The sequence below is a fragment of the Primulina eburnea genome, chromosome 2, assembly GCF_022965805.1.
Source record: "Primulina eburnea isolate SZY01 chromosome 2, ASM2296580v1, whole genome shotgun sequence".
In the NCBI taxonomy this organism is placed as follows: domain Eukaryota; kingdom Viridiplantae; phylum Streptophyta; class Magnoliopsida; order Lamiales; family Gesneriaceae; genus Primulina; species Primulina eburnea.
In genome coordinates, this window is record NC_133102.1 from 45,158,437 (window position 1) to 45,180,499 (window position 22,063).

The 22,063-nt window shown below is 34.1% G+C and overlaps 3 protein-coding genes across 7 annotated transcripts; all 3 read left to right on the plus strand.

Annotated features, from left to right (window-relative positions):
• Positions 1–1,469: 1,469 nt before the first annotated feature.
• On the plus strand, positions 1,470–5,274 carry LOC140823618 (uncharacterized). Of its 2 annotated transcripts, XR_012116249.1 has the most exons (11): positions 1,470–1,921; positions 2,611–2,797; positions 2,906–3,039; positions 3,140–3,252; positions 3,397–3,520; positions 3,679–3,828; positions 3,924–4,079; positions 4,327–4,406; positions 4,491–4,540; positions 4,757–5,020; positions 5,211–5,274. XR_012116249.1 is itself a non-coding variant. In XM_073185055.1 (10 exons), the coding sequence occupies exons 1-10, from the start codon at positions 1,523–1,525 to the stop codon at positions 4,894–4,896; spliced, it is 1,533 nt and encodes a 510-aa protein (XP_073041156.1). In that variant the 5' UTR covers positions 1,470–1,522; the 3' UTR covers positions 4,897–5,025. The 2 variants fall into 2 exon arrangements, 1 of the variants encoding a protein (XP_073041156.1); XM_073185055.1 differs by lacking the exon at positions 5,211–5,274 and having other exon boundaries at positions 4,757–5,025.
• Positions 5,275–6,634: 1,360 nt separating this feature from the next.
• On the plus strand, positions 6,635–12,802 carry LOC140823619 (uncharacterized). 2 transcript variants are annotated; one of them, XM_073185057.1, is made up of 9 exons: positions 6,635–7,035; positions 7,395–7,604; positions 7,684–7,937; positions 8,008–8,278; positions 9,071–9,154; positions 10,008–11,509; positions 11,583–11,742; positions 12,037–12,170; positions 12,242–12,802. In XM_073185057.1, the coding sequence occupies exons 1-8, from the start codon at positions 6,814–6,816 to the stop codon at positions 12,073–12,075; spliced, it is 2,742 nt and encodes a 913-aa protein (XP_073041158.1). In that variant the 5' UTR covers positions 6,635–6,813; the 3' UTR covers positions 12,076–12,170; positions 12,242–12,802. The 2 variants fall into 2 exon arrangements, with proteins under 2 accessions (XP_073041158.1, XP_073041157.1); XM_073185056.1 differs by having other exon boundaries at positions 12,037–12,167.
• Positions 12,803–13,286: 484 nt separating this feature from the next.
• LOC140823620 (uncharacterized) lies at positions 13,287–16,075 on the plus strand. 3 transcript variants are annotated; one of them, XM_073185058.1, is made up of 3 exons: positions 13,287–13,463; positions 14,220–14,393; positions 14,482–16,075. In XM_073185058.1, the coding sequence occupies exons 2-3, from the start codon at positions 14,292–14,294 to the stop codon at positions 15,931–15,933; spliced, it is 1,554 nt and encodes a 517-aa protein (XP_073041159.1). In that variant the 5' UTR covers positions 13,287–13,463; positions 14,220–14,291; the 3' UTR covers positions 15,934–16,075. The 3 variants fall into 3 exon arrangements, with proteins under 3 accessions (XP_073041159.1, XP_073041160.1, XP_073041161.1); XM_073185059.1 differs by having other exon boundaries at positions 14,226–14,393; XM_073185060.1 differs by having other exon boundaries at positions 14,281–14,393.
• Positions 16,076–22,063: the final 5,988 nt, after the last annotated feature.

Consider the following 22,063-nt stretch of genomic DNA (forward strand, 5'->3'; position numbering starts at 1 on the left):
CAAAAACCGTCGCTAATAGTGACGGTTTTTAAAATCCGTCGCTAATTTTTTCCAGCCGCCCATTTCCGACCGGCCACCGCCGTCGCGAAGGGGAAGGGCAATTTCGTCTTTTCATCCAAAAATTCAAAATTATCCTACACTTAAAAATCTTACCGAACATAATATTATTTTACACCATATATTACAATCCTACCAAAATCATTTTCTTTATCATTTACGTACTAATCATTAGTTTATCCTATCCTTCCAACCAAACGCAGCCTTATACTCAAAAAGCCTATAAGGTATCCAATTTTCATTCATAATGGAAAAAGCTCAATTGACCAAAGTGCAAATTTCAATATGTAACATTAGTATACGCATCAACAAATCTGAGGGTATATATTTCTATGTGCACAGGCTTTGGCACATTTTATGGCAGAAATCCGAGGAAACAAAGTGAGTTTTGCTCCAAAAAACCTAGTACTCACAGCTGCGCATTATATTAAAAAAAATATTGAAATTTTCAGAAATTGTAATATACTACCAAAATAATAAAATGATATATATATATATATATATATATATATATAAATATATTGAACCAGTACTGTAAAAATATATGATTTATAATATACATAATATTTCATTCAGAAAATAGAAAATAGAGATATATAAAATGAGTAAATATCACAAATTTTTATTTTTAATTTTTTGAAATGGGGCCAACTACATAAATCCAAAAAAATGTCAAATAAACAATAAGTAGATCAGTATAACAATCCAATCCACCAGTTGGTCCAATATAAATTAATAAATATATTGGACCAACATCACCATTTAATGCATACAAAATTTTTAAAAAATTAATTAATGAGACGTGTAATGTTATTGTTTGAACTCTACATAATTGGATTAAATCTCCAATGAATATAACCATTTTATTTAATCATGTTTTCATTGGGTTATGTCCATATTTTTTAATATATAATGCACATAGTATTTATATACGTACTTCAATGACATGAATTCAATTATTTTCTAAGGCCCTTGTCAGGGCCAGCCCTGAGGCGATGGCCTGTTTGACCTTGCAGGAGGTCCAGCCCTGCTTTACAAAAAAAATTGTGTATCATAGTGGAGCCATTTCATTTTTATGCATACATGAAATGTGAGATGAAATTAAGTTTAGAAGTTCATATGTAGAATAATTAGTGAAAAAAAATCCCTGACTATTAAATTTCAGACAATTCTAAATAGATTAATTATTCTTAAAAAAAAGAATGATTGTATATTTTCGTCATTTTTTTAATGGTTTAAAAAGTCAAGAATTTATTAAAGTCAATTTTTTATTTTTATTTTTTCAAATAGAATTAACCATAAAACTAGTTAGGAGTTAAAAGATAAAAAATTGTGTGAGATATTTGTGAGACAGATCTTTTATTTAGATTAAGATCTGTCAAACGGTTCAATGAGACCCACTCAACGTTAAAACCCTGCCTACCCTCCACTCTACTCTCTCTTCCTGAGCTCGAAAAACTAAGAAATGGCGAACCTTGCCATTCTCGTATTCTGCCTTCTCATACTCTCCTTCTGCCCACAAATACTCCCCGCCCGGAACGCCAACCACCTCTTCTCCAAGCGTGCCCCGCGATTTCTGGGCAAATTTTCTCGCCCCACCAAGAATAACGGGATTCTCGGAGCTCCACGGTACCAGTACGAGACTCGATACTTCGATCAGATTCTTGATCACTTCAGCTTTTCTGAGCTCCCAAATTTTCGTCAACGTTACCTCATCAACACCGAGCACTGGACGGGCCCTGACCGAATGGGACCGATCTTCCTGTATTGCGGGAACGAAGGTGACATTGAGTGGTTCGCCGCTAATACCGGCCTCGTTTGGGAGCTTGCTCCTCGTTTCGGCGCCATGGTTATCTTCCCTGAAGTAATAATTTTTTTACGCCGTTATTTATTTAGCTGGAAATAAATTTGTCGCAAATTTTATTTAGTCGCCCCTTACCCCCCTGCACACTGAAACACATCCATCTGTTTAGGAAGAATATAATCGTCAGCGATTTTGATTCGGCCCCCATTAGATTCTTGGTATATTAATTGTTCTTGGGTGAGTTGGCGAGAAGTTTAATGTGTTTTGTGATAAGCCAAGAAAATCCAAGAAAGTGTCGATTAGGAACCCAAGATACGAGGATTGAATAAGTCACAGCATACAGTGAATAAGAAACATGGACAGAGAACGTGGAGTGAAAGCTTGAGATTGGCATTAGTGTGTTGGTCATTATTTTCTTTATTATTTTATTGCATAAGAATGGGTCCGTAAGTTGTTAGAAAATAATTTAATAATTGTTAGCTTTTGTGTTGACAGTAGCTGTTGAGTCCTTAGAGCCAGGAAAAGTGGTGAAGTCTTCGTGTATTTAAATTCCATATTTCAGCAGTGTAGAAACAATTTGATTCGATTTAAAAAATTTGGAGGTTTTATTCTCACCCTAAGGAGGATCTTTTTTTCATTAATGCATCTTTGCTTTGACTGGGACCTATCATTTTTGAATAAGACGGCATGCTTTTGAACAGTTATTTCCAATTACCTTGGACTTAAACAATGTGAGTGTTGCATGACAGCATAGGTACTATGGGGAGTCGATGCCGTACGGAAACCGAGAGGAGGCATATAAGAATGCTAGCACATTATCACTTTTAACAACTGAGCAAGCTCTTGCTGATTTTGCTGTATTGATTACTGAGCTGAAAAGAAACTTGTCTGCCCAGGCTTGCCCTGTTGTGCTTTTTGGTGGATCATATGGCGGAAGTAAGAAAATCTTTCCTGTGTTAGCTTCATTTAATAATCCAATTTTGTGTTGATATTAAGAAGCTCAGTTTGTTTTGAGACAAATGTTTATCAGATTATATTTAACAGTGCTGGCAGCTTGGATGAGGCTCAAATACCCACACATTGCGATTGGGGCCCTTGCTTCCTCAGCACCAGTTCTTCAGTTCGAGGATGTTGTGCCTCCGGAGACATTTTATGACATTGTCTCTAATGATTTTAGAGTCTGTTTTTCCCTTCATACTGAACTTATCATTTATATAGTTTTTAGTTCACAGAGTTTTTTCTGTATGGTAACCCTTGCTTATTGATCTGTCATGTCAGCGGGAAAGTGTTAGCTGCGTTAATACTATAAAAACATCTTGGGATTTAATAGAAAAAGAGGCGCAGAGAAACAATGGGCTTTCCCATTTGACAGAAACCTTCCGTTTTTGCCGGTAAGATTATACGACTGTGCATTTTCCTTTCAAGTTCTGTTCTCTGTGTATTTATTATACAGATGTTTTTAAAAATTCTTTTCTTAGCCCTGTGTCTAATCATTCGGAAAGCTACTGGATGTGATATGAGAAGTACATTTGCAGGAAACTAGACAGTGCTGATGATCTCTCTGACTGGTTGTCATCTGCATATAGTTACTTGGCTATGGCTGATTACCCCTATCCTGCTGATTTTCTCATGCCAATGCCAGGAAATCCAATAAAGGAGGTTGATTTGCTGTAAATTTGAAGTTCAGATATCTGTAATCTCATGCATAAAAAATGTTAATTTTGTAGCTCAGAAAAATCAGTAAATCATTTCTTTTTATAATCTGATCTATATATGCCGAATTAAATGCTCTGACCAATCTTATAACTTTTGGTTAGGTATGTAATAAGATCGACAATTGCTCCAATAAGACCAATGTCTTAGAGTGTATCTTTGAAGGAGTTAGTGTGTATTACAATTATACTGGATCAGTTGAATGCTTTGATCTGGATGATGATCCTCATGGTATGGATGGATGGAATTGGCAGGTGCGAAATCATTGAATTTAAACTGTGATTGTCGTTTTTTTAAACACTGAATGCCATTAGGGAATTAACCACTGTTGTTTACCGATTTTTACCAGGCATGCACTGAGATGATCATGCCAGTCTCCAGTAGCGTGAATTCTAGCATGTTTCCAGCGTATGATTATGATTATAGTTCAGATGAAAAATTTTGCTTGGAAAATTATCATGTCAAGCCCAGACCAACTTGGATAACTACGGAATTCGGTGGACATGTATGAAAATCATGCTCAATTTTACATACTATTTTTACATACTTCACAATCAATGAGAGTAATCTATTTTTATTTTTCTTTTTTGTCCACAATCTTTATCTTTTGTAGAAGATGAAACCTTTTATTTTGGTTATATTTAAAGTTTTGTCTGACTATACTTTCTTATCTTTTGAATTCGACATCTATGCTGTCATGGAAGAGTAACTTATTTCTTCCCTGTTTTATTTTTACAAAAAAACATCAAAAGGGATTTAAGAAAGCTTTGAAAGCTTTTGGAAGTAACATCATCTTCTCAAACGGGTTGTTGGATCCCTGGAGTGGAGGCAGGTAACACTTGAACATTTTGCTCTTGTAAATTCTTTGACGTTAAATTTATGTATCATTGATGAGAATGAGTGTTGCTGGGTGCAGTGTACTGGAGGATGTATCTGATACCATTGTCGCCCTTGTTACTGAAAAAGGTAAACATACTTCGAACCATCTTTTCCCATTGATCAGCTAAGAATGTCCCCCCATCCTAAATCTTTAAAATTCTTATTTTTGCTACCGTCACCGAGACAAAATCCTTGGCCTCACCATATTACCTATACAAGCGTGTTTATATGGTTGTTGATGCTTAAACGCAATTCCGTTCGTCTGTGCAATGACACACTTTGAACAACTTGATTGTTTATAAGGTGCCCATCACTTGGATTTGCGTCCGGCGACTGCTGATGATCCTGATTGGCTGGTGGAACAAAGGGAAGCTGAGGTCGATTTGATCCGAGATTGGCTGGACGAATACTATGAGAAAAGTAAGGCCTTATACGACGTCTAAAAAGTCGATGCTACCAAGGTAAGAATCTTGAATCGGCAATCATATCTCGTTGTTTTAGTAGCTTGTATGGAAATAATGTCATCTGTTTGAATCACGCTGATTTGAATTGATAACCAGTGGGAAAGTGTACATAGCAATTAGGCAAAAACTTATGTGAGACGGTCTCACGGGTATTATTTGTGAGACGGATCTCTTATTTGGGTCACCCATAAAAGAGTATTACTTTTTATGCTAAGAGTATTAATTTTTATTGTGAATATGGGTATTTTTGACCCGTCTCACAGATTATGATCCGTGAGACGGTCTCACATGAGACTCACTCTAGCAATTATACCCATTTTTCTTGGGGTTAAATAGAGAAATTATGATGCTAAACACTGGTTTTTTCTTTGCACCAAATTCTCTACTACAAAAATTAAATTAACCTAAATACGAAAAGAAGTGAAAGAATTTTGGATAATTAATTCGAGTCGGTGTAGAAATAAAACCACCACTTATATAAAATTAATCGGGCAGCATATAATGCAGAGAATTCAATCCGGATTTTATTTTCGAACCTGACATATTGAATGCTACAGCTGTGGAAGTATCTGAAAAATATTTTTAATTAGATATTTAAAAATGTGGACATATAATTTGAAGTTATTGATAAAGCACAAATTATGTTGAGAAATTTAGCTATTAATAATTATGATCTAGGCTAATATTTTATCCGATATATTGCGGATTCAACTATGTATATAATCACCTCTCATTGTGATAAATATAATATCTTTGGAGATAAAGATCGACCCACTCTCAATCGTTCGAGAGAATTCATATCAAACATTCAGTTAGTCCTGAGAGGTCATCTTAATGGTCATGGTTAAATAGGAGGTCACTTCATTGATCGGATCCATCAAGTCATCTAGGGACCTACTGTGTGCTCCATTTACCCAGATTCGTTAAGAGGTTATACGAGAGCTTACCTTAATCGACCTCTCATAATTCCATAATCTCGTTGATGAACAAAGCGTGGTCGACCTCCCAACAAGGTCTTATCCGTCCTCCCAGCACATCTCATCGCAACGATTGAGGAAGTCTTGGCCGACCACCTTCATATTCTCTGTCTTGAATGTTGAAGGAGCTGCGCTAGAACAACCTTCCAACATTCCTGTTTGTGCTTCCAGATCCGAAGATCTGACCCGAGTTTCAAACGAGTTCCAACCTCCCAGCAGACCCTACGAACTCATCAACATCATATAATATTATTTTCTCTCTCTTATCATATACTAATATATTGATACATGATGTATTACATTTGAATTTTGATATATAAATTAAAATAAAAAAAAAAAAAAAAGACTCAAGAAAGAATTGAACTTACAACTTAATGATTTAGAAAATAAAAACTCTTTTCATTAAACCATATGTGACTTGTATAAATATTTTAACATTTTATTGATATGTATAAATAAAGTTTTAATTTTAATATAACTTTTAAAAATACACGAAAAAAAGTTTCGAAACTCACCATAAATATTATCGAAACCCTTTGATATTCCTTGTACAAGGTTATCGATTTTACATATGTAATCGTTGGTCAACCGCCTTGAATAATTCTGAAATAATATTTCAAATTTCAAAGTTTAGATTTTATAATCTAATTAAGGCAATAATCATTAACTTGTAAATTAAATTATACTTTGACAACCCGCCCGATTCTACTTCCCATTTCTTAAACCCAGAAACGGCATCGTATACCGGGAGACAGCATAATAAAAGGGGGAAGTAATAAAATGGAGGAAAACTACAGTAGAGTCCACACCTTTCTCCACTGAAGAACCAAACCCATCTCAAAATTCAACAATTCGTAGCAGAAATTTGAGAAAAGGGTAAGTTTTTTAAGCATTGCGATTATAGGGTTTCGATCAATTGATGGCTAGCTCTAGTTCTCAAACGGAGAAGTTAGCATTCATTCCCAGGGCACCTTCCACCGTTGCACTTTCTCCGAATCCAGGCTCGGTTAGGGTTTTGAAAACCCCTTTGACCGATGAAGTTTTGTGGAAACGGTTGAAAGAATCAGGGTTTGACGAAGAGTCCATAAACCGGAGGGATAAATCTGCGTTAATAGCTTACATCGCGAAACTTGAAGCTGAGGTATAAATTTACGTTTGAGTTTTCTTTCTTGTGTGCTTTCTGTGTTCTACCTTTTTGGAGTACTTCTCGATTTTCTTTTTTGGTTTTAATTTTAGCACTTAAAAGATTCGTTGGGCGGGTTTTGTTTTTTGTTCGTTCTTCCTTGCTGGAGAATATTGGGAAAATGGGTGTTTGTTTCTGAGCATTTATGCTTTGATTTTTGGTTTAGATATTACAGCGGGAAATATTTCATTAATTACTCACTATATTGGATATTTTAATATCTTTATCTTTTCGCGAGTGTATTGGTGAAATAAGTTCAAATTTTTGCGCGTGTATTATTTGTTAGTCATTGACGTTACCTTCACCGGCTTTTATAGATATATGACCACCAACATCACATGGGCCTTCTCATTCTGGAGAAAAAAGAGTGGCTTTCAAAGTTCGAGGAAGCAAAATCTACGGCTGAATCCACTGAACTGAAGTATAAACGGTTACAGTCTATTCGTGTCTCGGATTTGGCTGATGCCAAGAAGCGGGAAGATAGTCTGAGGAAGGCACTTGAAATTGAGAAAGAATGTCTTAAGAATGTAATTTTATTATGATATATAATTTGCATGAGTATTTATGATTCATCTCAACGTGTTCCTGACTCAATAATTTCCTCAGATTGAGAAGACATTACATGAGATGCGGGCGGAATATGCAGAGGTGAAAGTTTCTTCAGAAAGTAAATATGCTGAGGCACAAAATATGGTGGAAGATGGTAATAATAAGTTGTTAGAGGCCGATGAGAAACGAAGAGCGGCTGAATTGTTGGAATTAGAGGCGAGTCATTACCATCGAATGGCTGAAAGGAAGTTGCATGAGATTGAAGAGCGTGAAGATGATTTGAGGAGGCGTATGACAACATTGAAGTCTGAGTAAGTTTTTAGTTCATTTATTAACTTTCTGAAGTGGTTGACGATATCCTTGTTTGTCATTATTATGCAGGCTTGATGCCAAAGAGAAAGACATCCAGCATGAGAAGCTATCGCTGTCCGAAAGGCAGAAAGCTCAGCAGCTTACACAAGAAAGACTACTTGAAGGGCAGGGCTTACTGAATCAGAGGGAGGAATATGTCTTCACTAGAACTAAAGAGTTGGAGAGATTTGAAAAGAAGTTGGAGGATTTGAAGTCAAGCTTGGAGAAAGACCAAAGATCCCTGAATGAGGAAAAACTAGCCCTGGAATTGAGAGCAAGTTCTTTATCAGCAAGAGAGGAGGTTGACACATGACTTTCGATTTATTTGGTTATCAATAACCCAATATGCTGATATATTGCATTATTACCTCTCTTCTATGTTTCATGTATAACAGTGTTCTAAATGACTGTCGAGGCGGCTGCCTAGACGGTATCTTTGGGGAGGCGGGTCGAGTCGATGAGCAGGAAGCGAGTGAGACGGGCAGTCAAGTTTTTAAAGTTATAGTCAACAAATTTTAAAAATGTAGTCAAAGTCAACTAATTTTAAATCTCAAAACCTTAGCACACCCCACTTTTTTTTTTAAAAAACTTTTGGTTTTCACTCTCAAGTGTCAACGACTAAGCCCACCACACACTGTCCGTCGCTTGCTGCTCGCCGCAGCCTAAGCCCACTGCACATAATGGATTGAAAATTTGAAATTTCAACTTAGTTCTTTGGTAAAAATAATATATTACTTTGTTAGCGTAATAACATTAATATGATTTTGAATCTTTATTAATTATCTTGTTAGTTTGCATTTATATATTTATTTGCACATTATCTATATGATATTATATTGTATGAAGTTTCTTTGTGCTTAAATATTATTTAATTACACATCTTACATGAAAAATGATGATTGTTTGTGATTATATTGCATGATTGTGTATGATCATTTATAAAAAAATTGCTTAAAAAAATTCAACCGCCTAGGCGGCCGAGGCGTGACCGCCCCTCCACTGCCTCCCGTCATTTACAACTTTGGCTGTATTGGTAATCCTGGATATAGGATTATCCGCACGGTAATTTTTCTAAAATTTTACTTGGTTCTAGGCTGCCATCAGACGAGAGTGTGATCTTCTCAAGAAGGAGGAAGATTTACTTCCGTTACAAGCTAAACTTGCCCGCAAAGAATCTGTAAGTAGACTCCTCTAAATGAAAATAAATCAGGATACAAATGATCAATTTGATTATTGGAACTGATGACTGAAGTTCTAAGTCAATCATTGTGTATATTGAATTTCTTTTTTTAGGGTAAAGAATTTTCTTTTGTAGTTAAACATTGTTTTTAAACCACTGTCGCACACTTTTACTCAATGTAATCATTGATCAAAAGCATGATACAGATACACCTGGCATACCAAGCTAATGTAAAAAAAAAACGTTCTATACTACTAAGTCCCCAAGATTAGTGTCTTGTTGTAATAGGCGTATGCTGCTAGGCTCTATACCCCTGAAAGGATACTGTTTCTAGCTGACCTAACACTTTAAATAGTGATAGACATCTCCAAAATCCTCATTTTTGTACAAGCATTCTACCTGAAAGCCTTTCAAAATACTCTTTAGTGCAGTTATGGAGCCTAGATACTTGCTTTTGCTTCAGCATAAAGTCATGGCTAGTCTATATGTTAGTGATTATTTGCGTGTTAAATATTTTAAAATTTTGAAATTTCCACTTATGCTGTTCATGTATATTAAGTAAATGGACCGTTGAGTTACTGCACAGATTGGCAAAGACGGTACTTATGGAGGTAGTATTAACTTCTTTTTTTCCCTCACACCCCATGTAATTCATGTATTATTGACTTGAAATATTCTTTATATATCATGTATTTTAAAAATACATCAATATTGTTTTATATATATTTTTTTAGTGTATCACTGTATGTATGTAATCATATTTGTGTATGCAGCATGAGCAGCAATTTGCTAGTGCTATCACCCCGGAACCTTCCGTACCCCCCCTCAATTTTCCTATTGGTGCTTGCAGGATAATTTCCAAGAAGTAATTTCTAATCATGAAGCCACTCTTCAAAAGAAGAACTCTGCTTTTGAGGCAGAATTATTTAATAGACGCAAATTGATGGAAGATGAAATGAATGTGAAGAGACGTGCATGGGAGCTAAGAGAGCTAGATATGAGGCAAAGGGAGGATTATATCTCAGAAAGAGAACTTGAACTGGATATTGAATCAAAACATCTTCAAGAACGTGAAAAAGAAGTGGACGAGAGGTCAAGTTTAGTTGAAGAGAAAGAGAAGAATCTTTTCACTGCTGAAGAAGAGTTGGAATCTAAGAAACGCTCTCTCCAACTGGAGAAAGAAGAAATCAGTCAGAAAATGATTGACCTTCAAAAGTCTTTGGATTCTCTGGAGGAGAAGAAAAAATTTGTTAATGATGCAGAAGAGAAAGTAAAGGCGATGAAGAGTGAAACAAATGAATCTCTCGTGCTTGAATTGAGACTCAAAGAAGAGATCGACAATATAAGTGCTCAAAAGCGGGAACTTGAGGATGAGGCAGATCACTTAAAAGAAGAGAAGGCGAAATTTGAAGCTGAGTGGGAGTTAATTGATGAGAAAAGAGAGGAGCTGGCAAGACAAGACGAGCTTATTGCTGAAGAGAAGTTAATCATCTCTAAATTTCTGAAGGATGAGCGTGAGAGTTTGACAGCAGAGAGAACTGCAATGAGAGACCAATATAAACAAGATCTTGAGTCACTTTCCCGTGATCGCGAAGCATTTATGAGTGAACTTGAGCATGAACGCTCTGAGCGGTTCAGTAAGTTTCAGAAAGAACGTGAAGATTTCTTGCTCGATATGGAGTTGCAGAAAGAAGAGCTGGAGAGTTGTGTTAGTAAAAGACTTGAGGAAATTGAGAGCTATCTTAAAGAAAGAGAAATGGAGATTGAGGAAGATAAAAAGAAAGAACTTCGACATATAAATTCTCTCAAAGAAACTGTGCAAAAGGAACTAGAACATGTTAACTCTGCAATGAAGAGACTTGATAATGAAAGAAAGGAAATAAATCTGGATCGGGAGAAGAGGGACCAGGAATGGGCAGAGCTGAATAATTCTATAAACGAGCTTAAGGTGCAGAGAGAGAAGCTGGAGAAACAAAGGGAATTGCTACGTGCAGATAGAGAGGAGATTCTTGCTCAGATAAATAGTTTGAAAAAATTGGAAGATTTGAAAGACAGATTAGATAGTATTGCTGAAACGGAGATGCACCTATCCACTTTACAGGCACATATTCAGAAATCTTCAAGCTTTTTGTATCCACAAAATAAATTACCCTTGGATCAAAACGGTAACGTTGGCAATGGGTTTGAACATGATGTAATGAAGTCTCTCAAATCATCTTCGCCTATCACTGCTTCTTTTTCATGGCTGAAACGGTGTGCTGATACCTTGCTGGAGCAAAAGCCAAGTAACAAAAAGCGAAGGAAAGAGAAAGATGTGACCACACAACTTGAAGTACAAGCTGCCACCCTACGGTACTCTCGGATTCATCAATTCATGTTGCATATTTATTCTCTATGCAAGTTCATTCTTTTCCTTTTTGTGCAGTTTGTGTGAGAACTTAAGCGCCCCCGAGATTGATAATGTTGTGGTGCCATTTGATCAGACTCTCGTTGGTGTGGAAAAAACAAGTGTATGTATAGATAAAATAATCACTATTCAAGAAGTAACAACAGTTGCTGTTGAAAGAACCATTGGAGACTCTAAGGTAGTTTCTGGTTATAAGACAATCATTTTTTGTGGCTCACCAACAAATTCCGTCAATACATATGCATTTGTGGGTGATTGTTTGCATGCAACTTCATAGACATCAAGGTTTTTTATTTTTATTTTTTTGTCATCTTTGATTTTATGCGGGTATGCTATCTTTATTACTTGTATTTCGAAAAAGAGATTTGCATTGGACTTTCCAATTCCATTATACTTTCCATTTTATGTTTTTGAATAGTTTTCTACTTTTCTTTGGGCCTCATTTATGAGACAAATGGCTGAATTTATACAGGAAACTGAATCACAACAGGACGATGAAAAAGCAAAGTAACAATGGCTGCTTAGAGATATTAACTAATGGCAAGATTTGAAAGGACCAACTCTACAAATCCTTGCATATCTGCTTCATTCTGTCTCAGCAAGGTGGCAAATATTAGTCTTAAATATAAATTTGTATATTAATCTTAATGACAAATTATTATTTATTTTTGGTGCAGGTTTTTGAAGCTGTTGATTTTGCAGACGTGCCGTGTTCTTTAGTTGTGGATTGCTATTCTTTCTTATACATACACATAGGTCAAGAACGTAAATCGTATAGGCTTGTACAAGTACGCATGCGCTGATTTCGTTGTTGTGTTGCATGATGGATTTTTTTTGTTTGTTTTGTTTTTGGTTCGGATGTGTGGTTACTGTCCTTATTTAGTTGTAGCAGTGGGGCAAGCAACTTGGGGGGACTTAGTTTCGTTGTGTCATTTGCTACTTTGATTGTTGATTTGAGGAAATGCTCGAGGATGAATCTATGGGAAGCTGCTCTGAGGTTGTGTTGTGCATGCGATGAAGTCACCTTCGTGTTTTTTAAGATATTTTTGCAGCCTTGGTGCATGGGGAGTAATCAGTGGACTGCAAGATGGCTAGTCCTATGTTAAATTAAAAGAACAAAATTATGTGTCTGGTATTTAACTTCCAGATTTCAATAAAGAAGAGGGCTAATTAATTATAGGTGTGTACTGTAAACAAGTTGATTTTCTGAGTTCGGTCTATTGATTCGGTTTAATCGATATGATACTCCTCCCTAACTGGAGTCTCAACCACGGCTCCTCCTTTTAATGATTTTTTTTAAAAAAATTATTCTATATATATATATATATTTATAATATTGCTAAATTGTTTTAAATCTACAAAAAATAAAATTGAAAATATACTAATATCAATATTTATTACATTTGTTTGTGTGTTTAATTATCATATATTAATATCCTATTTGCAAGGTTTTATATCAAATTTTTATCCAAAACATGTCATTAATATAAAAATTTATTATTCGTTGATATAAAAAATTATATATTAATATCAAATCTAAAATATTTAATTCTAAAATATAAATATTTATTTGAGATTTCAATATTTTATATCGATTTTATTTAAATAAAATACATATTGAACCCAGAAATACACACACATTTTCCGAGTTGGTCAGATTTTGCAGAGAGAATCGGTTTGCTCTATTATTATTTAATTAAAAAGGCAAAACCGCATAACAAACTTCACCAACGGGAACGGGTGGAAATAGAGAAAACCCCGGATTTTCCTCCCAAAATTCAAGCTTGGAAATAGAGAAAACCCCTGATTTTCCTCGTGGGATTTCTTCCAAAATTCAAGCTGGGAGCTCCATTTAAGCTTTGAATCAGTGTTTTCTACGCTACCAGCTACTGTTTGGGGGTAAGTTTCTCAACTTTCTGAGCGATTATCTGAAAACTTCATGGCTATGGATCCTTAGATCTTTATATTCGAACAATTTATGGCGATTTATCAAGAATCAAACTGAAAATGTAAGGAACGGCTCCACAATTTTCTATTTCTATTTCGAAATTTAAGCATTATACAAGATCTGGTATTGAGTCTTGAACTGGTCGTGTTCAGTTTAGATTAACGGAAATATGAGATATGCCGATATTAATCGATAATTTTTACTTGTTGAATTCTGAATCTCTAAGCCAGGTTATTCCAATAATTGATGCATTTTATCTCACTAAGGATTAGGTGATCTGATAGTTCACGGCTTAAAGATGCTATATTAAGACTGATTCACAATTTTATGCTGTGTCCCTAGATTCAAGAAACAAAGTTTTCATCATCGAACAAGCGATAAAATGGAATTAAAGAATCATGGTCATGAGAATTACCTTATCCATACAAGTAGACATTTCTTGATTGCTGGAATATAGATTGTTTGATTGCATAGCGGCGGCCCCTGTTTTTCAATTTCTTTATTATTCCTTTAGCTATACAATCTAAGGGAATTTTTTTAGCCTCTGGTAAAGGAAAACATAAAAAAATAGGGTAAGATTCTACATGTATTTGTAACCAACGTGATATGTTTTTGTTGTTCTTATGTGATGTTACTTGTTTAGTTGAAATCTGTTGTCTGCATTTCATTGTCATGTCAATGCATATAATAATTTTTGAATTTCTCAGGTTTAGGGATCCGATTTACGGCTTTTGTATTTTCTTTTCTTCCAATTTGATCGATCGGCAGTAAACATTGAGATGAACGAGCAAGCAGCAATGATGAAGCAACAGCAACAACAAATGAACATGAATCAGAATATGATCGGTATGAATCAAATGAATCCGCACCAACAGCCACAGGTAGTGTTTAACCTTTATTAAACCCTTTGCAAATCCTCCATTTATTTCTAATTTGGGTAATCTGATTGGTCATACGTCTTGTTGGCAGATGGCTCAGATGAAACGGAGTTATGGCTTGTGGGCTCCTCCGTCACAGTTTCATAACGCTAATCATGGTGCCATACAACCGCCGCATTCTACCTTTAATAAAGCATTGGGGCCAAGGAATAGTTGGAAGGGCAAAAAGGTAGACAAGAGGAGAAAGGAGCAGCACAAGTCCTTAATGGCTGGCTCTAATGCTGGTGGAATTGGTGGAGGTGTCAAGACCATTAGTGCTGGTGGTGTTGGGAATTCGAATTTTAATAACTACAAGCCTCCAACTTTGAATGAGTTGAAGCATCAGAATCAAATAAAGACCTGGAAATTCTTCCCAAAAAAGAAGTATAATAAGAACTATACAACGCATATGAATGTCGGTGGTACTAACAACAACAATAATAGCAGATCTGCTCCGTTTGCTCCGAGGAATACTACTTCCTTTTTAATCAGAGCAAAGAAGAGTGGTGGTATCGCTTCCTTAGTTTCTCCATGTCCAGTGACCCCTGCAGTTTTGCCGACTCCTACATTCTCTCCATCCAGGGAGGTTTTGGTGGATATGGCTAAGGAAGAATGGGGTGTTGATGGATATGGGTCAATGAAGGGGTTGATTAGGTTAAGATTGCCCGGGCATGAAATTGAGGTTCATGAGGATGAGGAGGAAGATGAAGGATGTTCCAGCGAGAGTGATGTGGAGGAGCACGTTGAGGTGGAGAGGAGATTGGATCATGACTTGAGCCGTTTCGAGATGATATATAATCCAAACAGTGTTGGTGGGATGGAGTATCATAATGTGCTGGAGAATCGAGTGGACGATCAGGATGCCCATATTGCTCAATTGGAGGAGGAGAATCTGATTTTGAAGGATAGATTGTTCTTGATGGACAGGGAGTTGGGTGATTTGAGAAGGCGGATGCTGCGTCTAGAATGGAGGGGAAACACAGGTGATGAGATTAATGAGGATGTAGTAGAGAACGAATCTGAAAACGAAAATGAAAATGAAAAGGAGAGTCACGGTGACGAAGCTCATTCAATGGAGGACAATGATGAATATTTCAGTGAAGAGAACGTTCTGGGAGATGGATGTTTCAACGGGAAAGGAGACGATCACCATAGTGCCAAAGGTTTTGAAGTAGCTGCAAGTACAGAGAAGAATGTCGTATTAAATCTTGAAGATAAAGAACTCCTTAGAGGTTACAAGAATGGTTTACTTGCAGATACTGAAGGGAAAGAAACAATTAAGAATGATGAGTTCAGTGAAGCAAATCAGACTGACAAAACTTTTGAAGCTGCTGAAGATACAAAAGCGGAAAATAAAGATGAAAACATGACTGAACATGAAGAAGTAGAGGCACAAGAGAACGCTTATGCCGAATCTTCTGATCGTTTAGCATCAGATGCTTGTATGGAAAATGATGGAGTTGCAAAAGATAGTGAGGTTACGGAGAAGGTGGCTACAAATTGATGTGTAACAGAGGTTAATTAAAGCTCAGAGTAGAGCATCGTTCTTTGTTAATAATAGTCTCCACTGTAAGTTCTTACCTTTCATAATACAATCATCTGTTGAATATGAATCTGTAAGTAATATCAATAGTTAATCCTCATAAGCTCGCCATGTCTCGGACTACCACAAGTCAGAGCCGAGTTTCGGCGTGGCTGTTACGCTCGTGGTTTTTCTTTCTTGCTGTTAAAACTGGTAGAGTAGATGCTACCTGTGGGGGCAGTGCCCTCACAGGATCTCAGCCATTGATTTTACATGGTGATTAAATCTGGGCCTTTGATCACTTCATGGGGTGTATGTGTGTTTAAATCTGGGCCTTTGATCACCTCATGGAGGCAGTGCCTCACAAGGTAGGGTGAAATAAACCGTTAAAACTGATCATGTTTCTCTATCAGTGCTTATTTCCTATTTTCTTTACTTGTGTTTTCCCACTTTCCTTCCGCTACGTCGATTGATTGTGAACATGCCATTAGCACAACGAAATTTATTCTTAATAAAATTAAAAGATTATATTATTTTCAAATTGATAGTTTTTTAAACCTCAAATTACTTTAAGTTGGAACAAAGACCTGAATATGGTATGCATATACATCGTCTTTTTTAACTTTTCATATACACTAGCGCTAGGTCACAACTATCCTAACTAGGCTGAGTTCAAACTAATTCGAATCTGAATCTGATTAGAGCCACATTTCATAGAGGCATTTCCGTAGAATTGATTCCAATCAAATCTTTGGGTGGATATGACAAATTTTCCTCTCTTGAAATTTTTATTTCAAATATGTTTCCAACCTCGTATTTTGTGTGAAATAATTTTATAATGTCCCATATGTTTCAACCGCGTATGTATGGGAATAAAATCAGATTCTATTTTATTATCCCAGCTAGAGGCGAATTCAATAATTGTGACAATGGAAACGAATATTGCATGTAAGCTCTTATGTTCAAGACCTAAAGGTTAACAATCTTTAGCAAATTATTAACGATTTTTAAATTTTATTTACCCCATTCACTGCCAAAAATATGGCCCTTTCGTGGGGAATTATTCGTAATCCAATTATATATATATATATATATATATATATATATAGACACACACACACTCGTTTGGATTTTCACTAAGCAAGTATGAATAAAAGTGATAAACCAAAAGGTGAAGTTGGGTCGAAAGGTGTGGTGGGTTGTATATATGGGAATATGGATAGGAATTTCTCTACTTTTAAACGAAAGAATGATGCTTCCTCCATAAGTAAGTCAAATCCCACAAAAAAGTCTTCCCATGCTATGATGAATTAATGATAAGTTAGATTCTTTATTTCACAAAAAAATAAATATTTGAATCTTATATTTAATACAACTAGGTGAAATATAATACGATTCAACGAAACGACGGAGTTAATATTCGAGTTTGATGTTGTATAATATTCTATAGTTGTGGTTTAATAAATTAGTCATAGTATTACATCTTTTTGCTATTTACATAGTCCTTTGTGGCCGAAAAAGTGGCACACCTAAAATCAGGTCAAATTACGATTGATATTTCTTTTTACGAGTTATATATGACAAAATAACTTTATGATTTATAGAATTATTACATGATGAACATTTTGAAAAAGAAAAAAGAAAAAAGATTGAGGGTAAGAATAGAGGATAGAAACTGAGAGGGTGGTAGTGCCAAAAGGCTTTGCTTTAGTAAAAGTCTTTGCTGCATGATAATCCCTTTTTTTTTTTTTTTTTATTACAACTCACGCATGGGAGGGAGATCGAACCCGGGAAGGGAGGCCAGCTAATCCGACGGGTGAGACCATTGGGCTACAAGCCCGGTCTCAATAATCCCTTTTACTTATTGAGGAGAAAAGATAACTTGTACTTTTCTATTGGCACCATCAAAGTTATTCTATTTCCATGTAAATGGCCTATTACAATCCTTATCATCATTCACTATGTAAGGATGAAAAATGATTATGATGCACATACATATTTTATGTGCTTTTAAATTTGAGTTTTTATCATTTTAAAATGTATTTGTTTGTTGCAACCAAATTAAGTTATGCGCATAAAAATTCGATATCAAAAAATGTCGTAATTAAGTGCTCATCACTTGATCAAAAAATATAGTTGTTAATTGAGATGTAACTTTATTTTTTAAAATATGGAAACACGTAGATCCACATTGAGAGACACATGGGCATGATGGGTTGTAGTACCACAAAGGTGTCAATGGGTCGAGCTGTTAGGCTTTAGATCGGATGAATTCCCTGACCAACGAGTGCATGAAACTGAGCTTACAATTTTTAACCATCTAGGAAATAGTTCTCAAAAGATTTTAATTATGAAAATACTTTTATTTCATGCATCGTTCAAAATAGGTCTGGATTTTACATGAAAATAATATTTTAAATATCATTACTATATATTATTTGCAACTTATGATTAAGCTTATATATGCGTTTTCTAGATACATATCAAATATGTAGAGGATCAATCTCTAGATTCATTTATCTTTTTAGCACAAAACTTTTGTAAGTTTGTTCACGGGTCAATTTTGCGAGATATATATCCGACCCAACCCAACTTAACTCATAAAAAATATAACTTTTTTTATATCAAAACATTATTTTTTATTTTAACTATGGATCAGCTTGACTCATATCACATACACAAATACATGAGATCGTCTCACAAAAAATATATATATTTTTTTAATTGTTATGAAGTTTTTTGATCGATTATATGACAATATTCCGTTAATTTCAAGTAGATATTTAGCAAAATAAAATGGTATATCTATACTATCTATATTATTAAGTGTGAGAACATGATAATAACTACTTAGAGAGGACACCAATTTTTTTTCTCAATTTTACCCTTATATGATACTAATATTACACTTTTGTTTTTTGTTTTTTTTTTTTTAATTTCAACACACATTTTTTTTATTTTTTTTTATTTCAACCATTCAAATATCAATTTAGTCCCTTTATAATTTGTCAAATTTCAATTTATTTCATCGATAATGATAAAAAAGATTATACACGCATAAATATGAGACCGTCTCACACAAATTTTTGCCCTATAAATATGATCTGAGAGAAATCAAAATATATACGAATTTAAAATTTTAAGTTGAATTGTTATAATAGAATATGACTTTTGATAAAAAAAAACAAAAAACAAAAAAACATTTTATCATAAAATGTATATCAAAGTCAAGATAGAATATAACATTTAAATTATGTATAATTTTAAAAATGAAAATTACACGAAACAACGGACCCACTGTCTAAAACAGAAGCCCCCGACTGAAGACTTGGAATGGCCAACGTTGGCTGGCTGAGCGCAAAAACAGGAACTAACGACGGACACCAAACCTTATCCTGTCAGAAATATAGTTTGATCATATCATTCAGAACAGTAGCTATCAAAAACGCAATCCAATGCATCATTACCATATCATAGGCGGGTCCTTTTTGTCTAATCAAATCAAATAAATTTCAAAAGTAAATATCTTAACAATCATGATGTGAGTTTCTGTGTTTACGTGTACCTGAGAGATAGATCGATTTGATTTATATTTATTTTAAAAAATAATAATTTTAATATAAATAGTAATATTATTCATGAGTCAGAGATTCATTTTATAAATTGAAATGTATGATTGTCTGATAAGAGTTTTATGACTAATATTGACAAAATTCAAAAGGAACTTTAAAATCCGTTCGAAATTTTTTCAAGATTGAGAATTGACTTATTCAAAGTTAATGACATGTCCATTAGATTTAATGTTTATTATTATTATTATTCCCAAAATATTTAGGTCATTGTTTGTTGAATGAAGAGGTATAAACATCATTTTTTGTTGAAGATATGTGTGTTCAAATTTGTGTTTAAGCGATAAACTTGAGATCAAGTGCATCGGACCGAATTCAACTTGCTTACACATTCAAACCTCCACAATTAAAAGTAAAAACAATAACACTGTTTATTTTTTAAAAAATAAATTTGTGAGTGTTTTAAGCTATATAGAGGGAAAATATGAGTATATATATATATATATATATATATATATATATATATATATTATGGGTTCAGAATAATTTTCATGTGATTAAATAATTATCAAGAAACAAAAATATCTCCAACTTTAAATGTATTTGATCGTAATTTATTATTTGTTTGGTATAAAGTTAGGTTGCTAAATATTTGAAATGTTGATGATGTAACACAAAACTGAGGAAGGGTGCATTAATGGTATATTGTTTGTTTGCATTAACGAACCAAACTTCATAATGACCAAATCCGACCATGCATATATAATGGGATATGTTCACTATCCAATACAATGAAAGCACTTCCCACTTTCCCATTCCACAAAAATAATCGTAATTAATACATTCATATATCATGTTATTTATAAGCCAATTAATATTTGTGTTTATAACTTTTTTTTAAAAAAACAGTTGGTATGATCGAGCGATTACCGTTTTACTAAAAGTTACCATATAACTCAAATATTTTAAACCGTACAACTTCTCAGACACCACTTTCGATTGTTCTACCTAACAAACAGTTATTGCACTTAACAATCTCCTCATCAATAATTGCATTTCTTATCATTAATGAGAATCGAATATGTGACCTTAATTCTGATATCAATTGTAGGACCAAATGTTTGTCATTTTACCAAAAGTTTAGTTGATGATAATCGTACCACTTAAATCTTTTAAATTGTAATGCAGTTAAAGCATCACATTTCGATTAATCTATTTAAAAAAATAATTATTGCAAACAAGATAGTTACATATGGTTTAATGTAATCTCTTCGTATGTTCTTTTATATAATGACAAAATACTTTTTCTTCGAATATAACGATTCAACTTTTACTCCATATTTAATTTATATAATAACCGGCAAAATAATCGAATTTAAAAAGTCTAATCTCAAAAAAATAATTTGGTCTCTCAAATATTTGAAAATTTTATAGTAATTACTTGATGAACAATAAGGGAGAAGTAGTTACTTGAAGTCCCGTTTTTGCGCAAGTTGGCTAATGATCGACGCCAAATTAATGGTACATATTGAATGCTAAATTTAATTTAACAAATTAAACCAAACCCGACAATATTCATTTATCATTAAAAAAGGACAATCGATTATGGATTCAAAGAAAATTCGATTAGGTATAATGAATGGGTTGGGAGATGACAAGACAAAACAAGGTGGTGATGTGTGTGTCTCCCACCAATTCATTATTTACAATGATTCTAGTTGACATGTTAAAAGGGGCTTCTTTCTTTTTTCTTTTTCTTTTTTTTTTTTTTGTTTTTTGAAAAGAAAAAGGGCTTCTTTTAGTTTCCTCTTTGATGGGCACATATAATATTATTGGAGATTAGGAGTAAACTGGGGTTCAAATTGTCAACCGATGAGATAATTTTTAGGTAAAAACTTGTGTAAGACGGTCTCACAGGTCGTATTTGTGAGACGTGTCTCTTATAATTTGGGTCATTCATGAAAAAGTATTATTTTTTATGCTATGAGTATTACTTTTTATTGTGATTATGGGTAGGGTTGACCCGTCTCAAAGATTATGATTCGTGAAACGGTCTCAATGAGACTCACTCTAATTTTTATTCGTTATTTTAGTTTGAGTCAGGGTGAATTTTGATATAAAAGTTTTAACTTTAATTTATAAAGTATTTTTTAAAAAATAGTTCTTTTAGAATAACAAAACAATTTGATGTTTGGATGTGGCAATTAAAACAAGAAAAAAAAAAGTTGTTGTTTAATTGTTAAATATAAATTGAAATAGAAGCCTAAAATCTGATTTATGGACTCTTTAGTTCTGGTTTATCGAAAGTATTTATCAAGAAGAAAACTTTCCCAAATATATTTTTCCAGAAAAAGTAACTTTTTTTTTCTAAAAAAGTTAGATTCTCCGTAAATAAAAGTTTCACTTGAACACTACATCTCTCTGTGTATTTAAAATTTTACTATATCTCTTTGCTGATCATCTGTAATCTGGCTAATCTTTTAAGTTTATTCCAGTTAAATAATTTAAAATATAGACGCATAATACAAATAATATCAATTTAA

What these genes read in the sequence shown, in the direction of transcription:
- LOC140823618 (XM_073185055.1), top strand. Translation starts at nt 1,523, where the DNA reads ATGGCGAACCTTGCCATTCTCGTATTCTGCCTTCTCATACTCTCCTTC. An exon ending in TGGTGGATCATATGGCGGAA is followed by an intron (nt 2,798 to 2,905) that starts GTAAGAAAATCT and finishes TATATTTAACAG; the next exon opens with TGCTGGCAGCTTGGATGAGG. An exon ending in GATCCCTGGAGTGGAGGCAG is followed by an intron (nt 4,407 to 4,490) that starts GTAACACTTGAA and finishes TGCTGGGTGCAG; the next exon opens with TGTACTGGAGGATGTATCTG.
- LOC140823620 (XM_073185058.1), top strand. Translation starts at nt 14,292, where the DNA reads ATGAACGAGCAAGCAGCAATGATGAAGCAACAGCAACAACAAATGAAC. An exon ending in ATCCGCACCAACAGCCACAG is followed by an intron (nt 14,394 to 14,481) that starts GTAGTGTTTAAC and finishes TCTTGTTGGCAG; the next exon opens with ATGGCTCAGATGAAACGGAG.
- LOC140823619 (XM_073185057.1), top strand. Translation starts at nt 6,814, where the DNA reads ATGGCTAGCTCTAGTTCTCAAACGGAGAAGTTAGCATTCATTCCCAGG. An exon ending in AGAAAGAATGTCTTAAGAAT is followed by an intron (nt 7,605 to 7,683) that starts GTAATTTTATTA and finishes TAATTTCCTCAG; the next exon opens with ATTGAGAAGACATTACATGA. An exon ending in ATGACAACATTGAAGTCTGA is followed by an intron (nt 7,938 to 8,007) that starts GTAAGTTTTTAG and finishes ATTATTATGCAG; the next exon opens with GCTTGATGCCAAAGAGAAAG.